Raw genomic sequence first — 13040 nt, forward strand, 5'->3', positions numbered from 1 at the left:
CCTTCATTTCTGAAGAAGGGTCTAGGCCCGAAACGTCAGCCTTCCTGCTCCTCTGATGCTGCTTGGCCTGCTGTGTTCATCCAGCTCTACACCTTGTTATCTGAGTCTCCAGAATCTGCAGTTCCTACTATCTCTGAGGAATTGTAGTGCTACTTTTTTTTTCCCTTCACCCCCGCCCCCGAAACCCCCGGCACCTTCTCTTCCACCACGCAGGTACGTGGTTGTTTAATTTGTCAACAAAAATAACAGTTTAAGTACTTTTTTTTTTTCAGTGGTGGAAATAGAAATGCAAACTAAAAATTTAAGAGGGGATTTAATTTCTATACTAATCAATTTTTTTTACATTTTTCTCCTCCCCCATCCCCCCTCAACAGTTGCGACTACTGCTAAAGAAGCTTTGTCCACTGCTGCAGGTACATTATGTATTCACTGAGTGATATGTCCTATTTATTAACAGTAGGAGGTACTGCGGATTATGTAATACTAACACTCAACAAGAAATCCTGGTTTGTTTGGGGTTTCTTGTGCTGTAAATGTATTATTGAACTGTTTTTTCATTGGGATAGACTTAATTTTTGAAGAATTGTAATCCTTTCACTGCATCCTAAGCGCTGCTGTTTGTCTGGATGCAAGTTTGGGAGAAACTGACCTTGCATCTTGTTGATGGGTGAAAACAGACTGCAGAAGGAATGTTTGCATTACCTTTATAAAAGTTAGGCATTAACATGGGAGTTTTGATGCATTTCAAAAATCAAAAAATTATTTTTTTTAAAAAAAAAACTAGTTTAATTTGTCACAATTCAGATGCAAATAGAACAGAACGTACAGGACAGGAACAGACTCTTCAACCCACGAAGCTGTGCCAAACATGATGCCAAATTAAACGGATGTAATAGCTGGATAGAATAACATGCACTCATCCCCTAAATGAATAGGCTGCCCAGAAAGCTGCAAGTTTATAAAAGTATATATTTTGTCTTTAGACTGGACAAGACTTCTGCTGTAAAATGAGGATGTGCGGTATTGGTAAAATCTTTCCAAGGTGTTTACCATCTGCCAATCAATATTTTAATGGACCATTTAAACACAATGTAGACTAATTGAATTTTTATAGCCAAATATCGCCCATTCTTTGAAAAAGATAAAAGCACCTTCTTTCCACAGATAATCAGGGCAGCTCTTGTGACTTTTCTTTTAATGCAAGTATATTTGCCAATGCATTGCACATTGGATAAAACAGTATTGGTATTCACCACAAGAATCTGGATTCTTTATAGCTAAAGTCTCAAGAAATTAAACTGGACGGATCACCTGGCATTGACCTAGACAGCAGCAGAAATGACCCTGCTGCGCAAAGTCCTCCTAGCGAACATCTGGGGGTTAGTGCTACAATTGGGAGAACTGTCTCTCCGATTTAATTAAGCAACAGCCTGACCTTGTCTGTAAGGTATGATTCCATGCATATGACAATGTCCCAGACACCACCACCACCACCACCATCCCTGAATGTGTCCCATCGGCAGGAAAGACCCAGCAGAAGTGGTGGCACGGGGGATACAGTATCAAGCAGCAGCTGCTTAATGACACCCCATCTGGGTTCTGCCCTTAACATTCAATGGTGTTACCATCACTAAATCCCCCACTATCAACATCCTGAGGGTTATCATTGACCAGAAACTCAACTGGACTCACCACATTAACAGAGTGGCTCCAAGAGCAGGTCAGAAGCTAGGAATACTGCAGTGAGTAACTCCCCTCCTAGCTCTTCAAAGCCTGTCCACCATCTACAAGGCACAAGACAGGAATGTGATGGAATACTCCCCACTTCCCTGGATGAGCGCAGCCCCAACAACACTCGAAGCTCGACACCATCCAGGACAAAGCATCCATAAGCATCCACTTCCTCCACCACCAACACTCGGTAGCAGCAGTGTGTACTGTCTACAAGATGCACTGCAGAAATTCACCAAAGATCCTTAGACAGCACCTTCCAAACCCACGACCACTTCCGTCTAGAAGGACAAGGGCAGCAGAAATATGGAAACAACACTATCTTCAAGTTCCCATCCAAGCCATCTATCATTCTGACTTGGAAATATATCACCATTCCTTCACTGCCACCGGGGTCAACATATTCCCTCCCTAATGGCATTGTATGTCAACCCACAGCAGGCAGACTGCAATGGTTCAAGGGGGCAGCTCACCACCACCTGCAAGGGCAACGAGGGATGGGCAATAAATGCTGGCCAACCTGCGATGCCACGTCCCACAAATGAATAGTAAACAAAATCTCAATCTTTTATGAAGTACTTGGATGAACACTTGAAATAACATAACATCTCAGGCTATGAGTTGGAAAGTGGGACTACTGTAGATTTAGAGATAGCAAGAACTGCAGATGCTGGAGTCCGAGTCAACATAGTGTGGAGCTGGAGGAATGCTAGCAGGCCAGGCAGCATCAGGAGCAGGAGAGTTGACTTTTCAGGTCGGGACCCTTGGGGGAAAAAAAAGTCAACTTTCCTGCTCCTCTGCTGCCTGGTCTGCTGTGCTCCTCCAACTCCAACTCCAACACTGTCTACTGTAGATTTTAGATGAGTTTTATATTGGTGCAGATTTGATTGTCTGAACAACCTCTTCTATGCTGTATCATTCTGATTATAACAAACTACGTCTGCAGACCCTATACTCTTCTACAGACTTGGTGAAGGTTACCTACTCTGGAGAAATGTGCTGCATTCAGTTAGCATGTTCCAGGCATTTGGCTGTACTTGTACAGCAACAAACAACTTGCTGACTCTTTGCTTACTACAGCAGTAATGATCTCAAATGTTGCACACCCGCTGATCGGTTTAGTAGCCTGCAGTATCATTTATCTTCTCTTGAAAGAGGTAAAAATAACACCTCACCATAGCCCTATGTAATTTTCACAGCTTTAAATTGCATTGAGAAAGACAATTTCCAGTCTGACAAACTTGCTTAATTGAGTAAAGACCTGAGATGTTGAAAATAAATCACTCAGTTCTGGAAGTTTAATTGAATAACTTTTTTTTTTTTTATTCACTGGTAGTAATTGAAGGTGACATAATTAACTTAAGGAATTTATTGCTACATATGGAGTCATGTTTTTGAAAGAAATTTAAAATGGTTTGGTTTAAAGTGAGTTGGGAAATCATTTCAATTGCATCCTGCTTAAGTAGTAAATCTAACTATTGAACCTCTGTAGCCTTCTAACACTACTGAGGAAATATTCAATCATTCTGGGCCAATATAGCCTTAAAATCGATTAGTTATCTTGTGACTGAACACACAGAATTCCTCACTTATGACAGTGACTGTTTGAGGATCTTTCATCTTTTGAAGTTGATACAGTTAATTAACGTAAGTTTGATCAAGTGTACCCATTATCATCTGCCATAAATTCAAGGTTGATGTCTACTTAGGGTCATGGATTTCCCCTGTAGGTCTTTGTGTCTGAACAGACCAGTACTCAGTCTCCAGCTGGATCATTTGGGCAGGATACCCCTGAGATACTGGGACCTGATGCACTAGAACAAATACCAAACATGTTCTAGAAATCCTGCTCTTGGTTATTAAATAGTGCGTACTACACTTTTTTCTTTTTTCCCCAGATTCTTTCTCCTGGCTAGGATGGACAATTGTCTTGGTTTCACGTTTTGGTTCACTTTTTTTCTTCCCATTTCTCTGCCCTCCCTCCCTTTCCTCAGACTCCTGCTCTCAAACTTTTTTTATCACGAAGATCTGTAGGTAATGAGGAGTCCATGTTGTGCCTGCAGCTATACGATGTTCTACTAAGTGCTCCAATTAGAAAATATGTTTACAACTGCAACCAGGGGAACCACTTAATCTGGAGAAAGTGCCCTGCAAGGTTAAATGCACAAATTCTAAACATGTGTCCCTTATATTCCTCTAAAAGTGTGAGGTCATGTGCAGAAGTGCCCAAACACTTGGCTTCCCTGACTCTCCGATACAGATTGGATACTGGTCAACACACAAAACTACTCGTTAACTTGCCTGCATCAGGTCACTGAAATGGCCAAATCACGCATGCTCCATATTCGTAACGGATAATCAAACTGACAGGGTGTCCATTGACACCATTGGTGTTCTCCTGGTGAAGCATTCACAAGGTAGCAACTAAGATGTACAGAAATAAGTCTAAACATTCAGTAATAGAGATAAACAAGGTGTAGAGTTGGATGAACACAGCAGGCCAAGCAGCATCAGAGGAGCAGGAAGGCTGATGTTTCGGGCCTAGGCCCTTCTTCAGAAATGAAGAAGGGTCTAGGCCCCAAACGTCAGCTATGCTGCTTGGCCTGCTGTGTTCATCCAGCTCTACACCTTGTTATCTCAGATTCTCCAGCATCTGTAGTTCTTACTATCTCTTAAACATTCAGTAATCCAAGTTTTTATTCAAACTTGGAAGCAAACGGCTTTTGGTATCCAAGATACAACAATACATTTTCTTTCAAAAAAGATATTCAAAGGATTTCCTCCACAAACTCTCCAGTTTTGAGCCTCCAGTCTCATCTTATCTCCTCTCATCCTGCCAATTGTAGCTGTTGTATATGAAGGTCCTGCCCCCTCAACCCCTCTCCTCACCTGAGGTGTGGTGACCCTCTAGTTAAACCACTACCAGTCACTTCTCCTATTGAGAACAGCCTTATGGGCTGGGAAGACTGTAGTGACTTTACTCTTTCACCTGTGACTGTTGTAGCAGTTGCAAAATTGAGTACATTTTCTAATTTAAGGAAGGGTCACTGGACCCGAAACATTAACTCTTTCTCTCCGCAGATACTGCCAGACCTGCTGAGTTTTTCCAGCAATTTTTGATTTTGTTCTGATTTCCAGCATCTGCAGTTCACTTTTTTAATGTAAACTTTCTAATTGGTTTATTCTGCAGAATAACTAGTGACCATGCTCATTAGTGCAAGTTGAATGCTGAATTGCGGAACTTTACACTAAAGGCTTTACCAAAATCTATTTCTTGTTGCCCATTTTAATGCCCAGAAGGCAGGTTTTTACAATATCTGCATGTGCTGGTGTGGGCTGCATTGTTAGATGCCTTTAAAGAAATGTTGCTTTTAGTCCCTATGTTTTGCTTTTGAAAATCCTCATTGAACAAAGCATTCTAACTAACCTTCATCCTTTCCCCCTTTGTTGAATTATATTGTCTCAATATGCATTTTCCAGAAAAAAAAGTAGTGCAGATTGAACCTGCAGGAGGCAGTAAAGACTGAAGAGTGTGACTCTGACTGTTTTGGTTTCTGTTGTAAACACTGGAAGCAGCCTTGGGCAATCTAGCTCTCCACTGATTATTAATTAAACTTGTTGGGACTTGTACCTGGTTAGTTATTTACTTGCTGTTGTGTGGGAGTATTGATAGGAAGAGGGTTTAGTTCGGGGGGGTGATCATTGGGAATCTCTTTCCAATGCATGCTTTTGTGTAGTATCACTTAATATTGAGAGGAAGGAATGATTTTAGGAGTTTTGTTTCTGTTAATGCACCAGTTAATTTAACTTGAAGAGCTGACCCAGGTGACTGTGATTTACTTTGCTGAGAAAAGACACTCCATGTGGAGTCGCTGTAAGTAGCCATGTTCAAAATGCTTTATTTATACCTGACCAGGGAAGTACAGGTTGTGCCTCTGTAATCCAGCAAATTTGGGACCAGGCCTCTTTCTGGAGCAGAGAATTGCCAGATGTCTGAAGGGTCTGTGATCCCGCTTCCAGCATATCTCTTCCACTCAAACCACAGTGTATTTGGATATGGGACGTTCACATGTATAACCAAATTGATCAGCTCCTACAGTATAATAGTGATGTGAGTTAAGAGGCTGTTGTATAAGGCAGTGATTGATTCTGAAGGGATCAATGTTTGTTGCAGTTACTGCAACCGTTCTACTGATGTCTGTCTGTCAGTTACGATAGGGAGCTCTAACCTTTCCAAGGGAGAAGATGTACCTGTACCAGCTCACTAAGATCCTAGTAATCACGGCTAAGCAAAGGTACTACTGCTGTCGTACAACAAGTCCTCTTTATTATCTAAGAACAGTATCTCTTCCATAGATGCTGCACAGTGGTGTATCATCTACCACTAATTACTAAGTGGGCCCAAAAGACACAGGGGGTTTGGTGACAATGAGCTACCTCAAGCAATCATTATCCACTACCTCTTATTGTTGGAGATGACCAGATACCAGGGAATGGTCACCTGGGGAAAAGACTGTTTTAATTGTGTAAACTGTTTGTGAAGCTTTTTTAAATGTGGATGTTTTTCCTTTCTTTGTAGAATCCGATACTACCACAGAGATTCCAACGACGACTCCTGTGTATTCACCCTCCAGCTTTGACCCAGCCAGTTTCATCGGAGGGATTGTCTTAGTTCTGGGAGCTGAGGCAGCGTTTTTCTTTGCAGTCAAGTTCTTCAAAGCACGAGATGGAACCTACCAAACTCTGTAAGAACCAACCCACCTTCTGAATGTGGCATGCAGATCATTCTTGTCATGCTGTGCAGTGGACTTCATTTATTTATTCTTTTTTTTTAAACCCCCCAACCTCTTGTTTGCTGCTAGTTTTAGTATTGATGTTGCATGTGCTTCCTCCTGCATGGTTTGTTTGCTGATGCTAAAAAATGTTGTAACTTTTCTTATTTGTTCAAAAGTATTGATCCTATGTTATGTGCAGAAAAGAGCAGGTAAATGTGCTTTATAAATAGGTTATTGGTGGGCTTACAATAGGTCCCAGAAAAATTCATGCAAGTAAGATTTTTCAATAAAGAAAACTTCCTCAATCTCCAACTTGCCCTGTCTTCCTTTTTTAAAATGACAAGAAATACTAAATATTTTATAATCTTGATGAGAATTCTGGATAAAATTCTCTCTTGGAATTGATCAGAACAATTGGAGAGACCAAGAACTGAGTGGGATACAAGAGGAATTGATCCATTGCTTTCAAATTTAAGTAATTAGGGAATTAGGAAGACTGTTTCTCACACTGGGCTAAAGTGGGAGAGGAGCTGGAATATGAGGTCAGGGCTTGGGAGATATAGAATTTAAGTGAACTAAAAAAGTAGGTAATTAACTGTAATTTTAAATTACAAATACAGTTGTGAAGTGTTAAATCCTCACTTGGGATTCAGTGGGCAATTATATTTTAGTAAATACAGCACAACATCTTCAATTGCAAGAGAAACATCTGACACAACAGAACATCTGCAGTTCTGGTTTCTGAAGATCTGAAACAAAAAGTAGAAATTGCTGGAGAAACTCCAGCAGGTCTGGCAGCAGAGTTAATGTTTCCAGTCCAGTGACCCTCCTTCAGGAAAGGAACCCGAAGGAAAGACACACTGGACTTGATCAAAGGCAGCACAGCTTCAAAAAAAAAGGAAAATTTGGAACAAGTACCTGAAAGAGCCTTTCGTGAAGTGGCGGCTAATGGAATCTCTCCAATTTGGAAAGAAGTGAAATAAAAGTGCTGTGATGAGACTGTAGGGTTATGTTGAATAGAGCAGTTGCCATGTGCCAAAAGCCCTTCATTATTTGGTGTCATGTGTCCTTGTGGTGCAGTGTTAAGAATCAGATCAGTACAACAAGTGGCTTCTAACATTCATTTCCATAGTCTTCGAGTGATGTCTAGGCAGTCTCACTAATAAACTATAGTTAAACTATAATCCCACAGCTCCCTAATGTGCAGTATCACTTCAATGCGCGGTGTTACACCTTGGGTTTATGCATTCAATCCAAAAGATCTTCCAGTTAGTTTTCTAGTGTAAAGATAATTGCAATAAAAGAAGTCAGCAAAGATTGAGTTTGCACCTGCACTCCTAATCCTTGTGTATTGACCACCTTTTTTGGCTGATGAGACTGACGCGAGCCTGGTGGGTTTGAACAACTCTGGTTACTTTAACTGAAAGTCGTCTTCACCAGTGAACCTCCTGGCATGTTGTTTGTGTGGTTTGCTCTTCTCTTCTCTTTATTGAAGGCCATAGCCAAACATGTGCAATTCCCTTTGTTTTCTTTTGCTGTTTACTTACCTGTTGACTTGCCTGTTGAAGGGTGTGTGTATGGGCGTGTGTACGTACAATAAATTATGGGGAGCATCAGGACATCTTGAATTTGGCCAAGATTAGTCATGTACTCAATTGCACTGGGAGCTCCAATTTGTTAGTGTTTGGTTCCATTCTGTGAGTCATTCAAATGCATTATAAAAACTGAAAGAACTGCAGATGCTGGAAATTGGAAACAAAAATAGAAATTGCTGGAAAAGCTCAGCAAGTCTGGCAGCATCTGTGGAGACAAAGCAGTGTTAATGTTTCGGGTCCAGTGACCCTTCCTCGGACTTGACGGTAGTTAGGAAAACTTTTTTTAAATACAGAAGATAGGTTGGGAGGAGGAGGTAAGGAGTACCTTACCACAATAGGACATAGAGCATTGTTCAGCCATTTCCTTAATTTCTGCTTTTGGACCACAGATTAAAACTGGCCACTTATACTTGCAACCTCTTAATGGTTTGTTCAAGACTCCAAATGGCTTTTGGCTCCCACATGGTATTAGAAGGTCATCATAATATAATTGTAACGTTCCCTGACAAAATTTTGTTTTTAAATCTGTTCCTCTAATTTTTTTTTAAAATTCCAGTTGACGGTCTTTAGGAGTGAAGTGGAAGGGATGTACAGAGTAATGTAGACTGACTTTTTTAATATTAATAACTTGCTACCTGAATGACATTTCATCAGAGAACGGTTGGGGAAATATGAAGAAATCCTTGCGACATCCAGTTCTGTCTCCATTGGTTGGCATTTGTCAAACCTTTTTAGATTGTTGTTGGGTGAGGTAGGGGAAGAAGTGAATTGGTTCTTCCTCCTTGAGCAATAGAAGATTTATTCATTGATGCCAACATTAATTATGTTTGTTTGTAATGTGAAGGTACTGCTGTAGTTTGTGTGCTGGCTTGCATTGTCTGTCTGCTTCATTTGTCTCTCTTTTTTGTTCCATCTTAACGCATGCTGCAAGTAGTGAGGAGGCACAGTAGATTGTGTAAGAACTGGCTACGACATGACTCGCCTATAAAGGAAGTAATAGTTTTGCCCTTCAAGCGGACAAGCAAACAAAATTCCATTTGCTTTTAATGTCTTTACAATGTGCACTAACAGTGCATTTTTTTGTGTGCTGTGCATTTGTCATGATTCTGTTTACAATGATTCACCATTTAAATTTGAGATTACAATTTCTGCAGGGAAACATCGTGATTTTAAAAAGATACATTTAGTACTTTGACGACTGCTCATTACTCAAACATTGGGCTAGTACAAAAGGTGATGTCCCGTAATTTTTTTTTAATCTGCATTTATTCTGGAGATCTTGATTCGGAAGACAAACAGGAGAACTTTCTTGCAAGTTGTCAATACAACAGTTTGTTAACTTTCCGATTTTATTTTTTGGGTTGCTCAGTAAAATGGAACTAGGATTGAACACAAATTAGTTTTCCTACTTGGGTTTCTTTTCCCTGTGTTTTTTTTTAAGATTCCTTTTTTTTTTCTATTTTGTTGACTAGAGCTGGGTTCAAAACTTACCCTCAGGCTATCCTCCAGTGTAATTATAAACATTTGGTTTGAAGATGTTAGGGTATTTTGTCTTTGGATTTGTTCTTATTCACTTTCTTCCTGTCCACCTATTGAAAATCTAGTCCACTAACCCTAACGCCTGAGGGTGAGAGCTTCATGTATTTGGATGAGTAATAATTCTATTTTTCTGCCATTTGGTCCAGTCTTGTTTTTCAGTAACTCAACTGTGCCAATGATGGCCTGACCTTCTGACTGGTAAACCGCAGCAAATGATTTCGGCATTTGATACCAACTATTACCCAACAAAAGCCTTAGAGCTTGCTTCCTTTTTTTAATCTGCACGTTTTCAGTGAAAGCTGAATAGATTCCTGTCTAGTGACTTGGAGACAGCAAGGACTGCAGATGCTGGAAGCCAGAGTCTATAGGTGTGAAGCTGAAAAAGCACAGCAGGCCATACAGCATCCGAGGAGCAGGAAAGTCAATGTTTCAGTCCAAAGTCCTTCATTAGGTTTCGGCCTGAAACGTTGACTTTCCTGCTCCTCGGAAGCTGTCTGACCTGCTCTGCTTTTCCAGCTTCACATCTATAGACCCCTGTCCAGTGTTTATTAATCATTATTCAGTATTATGATTTGCAGACTGTAATTGAGCAAGAGTGAAATATATAATGTTGTGTTTTAAAATTCTTTGCTAATTGGTACGATAGTGTACCATGTTTAAAAGGAAAATTGTTGATGTAGAACGTGGTTATCTCTCAAACAAGAGCGATCTCTCCCTTCTATGGTCTACTTTGGGACCTGCTGTCAGAGCTTGTTTGGATACAGCACTAGTGCTGCTGTGAACTGTCTGCAGTGTGATTCGATACAATCCGTCTTAACAGGACAATGTCCTGCCTTTACTTTTGTGTCATTCTGAAGGAGCGTGCACCCTGACGAAGCACTGATGGTATTGAAGTCTGAACATTTAGATTGTTGGCTTTGAACTATCTGAATGTGATGTGTTTCGGACAATCATGATCGTGAACCCAATCCTTTGACATTTTTTTGCATACAGTGTTCGATTATAATTTAAAGAACAGCACCTTTTTTAATGTGGCTCAAGCAACTTTTTGTTCAAACCTGTAATGTGATTTGGTTTTATTGGAGAATGCCTTGATAATTTTAAGTTTGAGAATTATAGTTTGTTAGCTGATTTGTCTAAGTAGCAGTCCTAGGAGTGAAATCCTTTAATATTGTGGTTCTGTTTTTCTGAAAGAATTGCACCCTGCCACAGTCTGTGCTACTCACTGTGTAGAGTCAGTCAAAGGGTCTTGTGTGTCTGTCAGTCCAAGCAGAGTGGGTAGGGACCTGACAGTTGTGTATTTGTGGGAGTTGGGTAACTTCTACGTCTATCACCTTTTAGATTTTAAACTGTGAACAAGGTGTGGTGTAGTGGGAGAAGGATGTCAGAAACCATGTTCCCAGCATGATTCCACTTTGACTTTTACAGACGCTGAATTAAACAGGTCATAGTCGTACAGAACAGAAGCAGACTCTTCAGTCCAACTAGTCCATGCTGACTAGAATCCCAAACGAAATTAGTCCCACCTGCTACACTTGGCCCATATCTATCAACATCTTTTCTTATTCATATACTTACCCAAATGTATTTTAAACATCATAACTGTACCTGCATCTGTTATTTCTTCTGGAGGTTCATTCCACACAAACCACTGTATTGTTCTTCAAAAAAAAAACAACCTGCCCCACCTCCTGGTTAACGAATCTTTCTCTTCTCACCTTAAGTAATGCCCCCACCCTAGGGAAAAGACCTTTTTTGTGATTCACCTATCTATGCCCCTCATGATTTTATAAACCTCCTATAAGGTCACCCATCCTCCTACATTCCAGAGAAAAACATCCCAAACTATTTTTATATCTCAAAACCTCCATTCCTGGTAAATCTCTTCCAAAGTCTCTCCAGTTTAATATTATCCTTACTGTAACAGGGTGACCAGAACTGCACACAGTACTCCAGAAAAGGCTTCACCAACATACTGTACAACCTCAATATGACATCCCAACTCCTATACTCAAAGGTCTGAGCTATGAAGGCAAGTGTGCTAAATGCTGCCTTAACCACCCTGTCTATAGCTGACGCAAATTTCAAAGGATTTCATACCTGAGCCCCTAGCTCTCTGTTCTACAAAACTACCCAAGGCCCTACTTTTAATTGTTCAAATCCTACCCTTGTTTATATTACCAATATTCAATACCTCGCATTTATCCAAATTAAACTCCATCTGCCACTCTTCAGACCATTGACCCAATTGATCAAGATCTCATTGTAATCTCTTAATTTTTTTTCACTGTCCACTATACCACCACTTTTGGTGTCGTCACAAACTTATAAGCATGCCTCCTATATTTTCATCTAAATCATTTACATAAATGACAAACCAAAGAGGACCCAGCACTGATCCCTGTGGAACACCACTGGTCACAGGCCTCCAGTCCAAAAAATAATGGTTCACCACCGCTCTGTCTGCTGTTCAGCCAATTTTGTATCAAATTGGCAAGCTCGCCCTGAATCCTATTTGCCACTGTTGTAATTTTATTATTATGCCATAATCCTATCCAGCACTGCCAAGTGAGCATGTTATTGTGTGGTGTCTGCCAACTATGTTTGTCCTTTTTTAAAACCTGTGCTCTGTATTACACTTGCCTTGTGCTGTTTGAAATGACGTTATCTCTTATTGAGCAACACCTAGTTCTGTGACACAAAGCAGTAAATGACAGCTAGCAAAAACAGTTACTTTGCTTCAAACAAAGTATAGAGTGTCAGCACAATAGTACAGTATGTACTGTTTCTGCCTGTATACTTGAAGGGTTCATAGTGGAGGCAATTTAGCTGTTTGAGGTTCTTTTTTGAAGAGTCCTACATTAGACCTCCCTCCTGTCCCAGTATTTTGTTTTTCCTTTTTGAGTTCCTTTTCTTTTGTTTTGGAAACCACTATTAGATCATGTCCACTATTGGGCAATGCTTTCCAAATCCTAATTACTTATGGTGTAAACGTTTAAATCTGTGTGGTTGATGGCAAAATGAATCATCCAGGAAAGTGAGCAGAACCTTGCATTTCTTGCTAAATTGGAGTTTTTCTATTTCAGATTAGTTTGACAATTACGACAATTTTTGCTAGTGTCCTACTCTGCCTGTTCTAACATAAGATGGTGTGTTTTTTTTTAACCAGTTCTGCCATTGTTTTATTTGCTGATTTGGGTGTGAACAGTGATAACAAGCCCAGCACTACTTGCCTGCTCGCAATTGCCTTGAAGATCTGTAATTGCACATTTAGCAATGTCCACTTGAGGTCCCTCTCTTTTTTAATTAAAATATTCAGCTATTGCCCTCCTACTTTGGCTCCTGTATGTAAATCCATTTTCTGATGTTTTCACACTGTAATCAACGTCTACTTCATTTA

General features: G+C 40.2%; 1 protein-coding gene across 4 annotated transcripts in view; it reads left to right on the top strand.

Annotated features, from left to right (window-relative positions):
* cd164l2 (CD164 sialomucin-like 2) overlaps positions 1-13040 on the top strand; it is a 56539-nt gene that overhangs the window by 35607 nt on the left and 7892 nt on the right. For 2 of the 4 annotated variants that reach the window (XM_048613243.1, XM_048613241.1), the window contains 2 exons: positions 375-413; positions 6311-6476. In XM_048613243.1, the coding sequence (XP_048469200.1) occupies positions 375-413; positions 6311-6476 (205 nt within the window). Of the gene's footprint in view, positions 1-374; positions 414-6310; positions 6819-13040 lie in introns of those variants that run through there. The other 2 variants (XM_048613242.1, XM_048613244.1) reach the window with 2 other exon arrangements.

Source organism: Rhincodon typus, chromosome 27 (genome assembly GCF_021869965.1).
Source record: "Rhincodon typus isolate 14 chromosome 27, sRhiTyp1.1, whole genome shotgun sequence".
NCBI lineage: Eukaryota > Metazoa > Chordata > Chondrichthyes > Orectolobiformes > Rhincodontidae > Rhincodon > Rhincodon typus.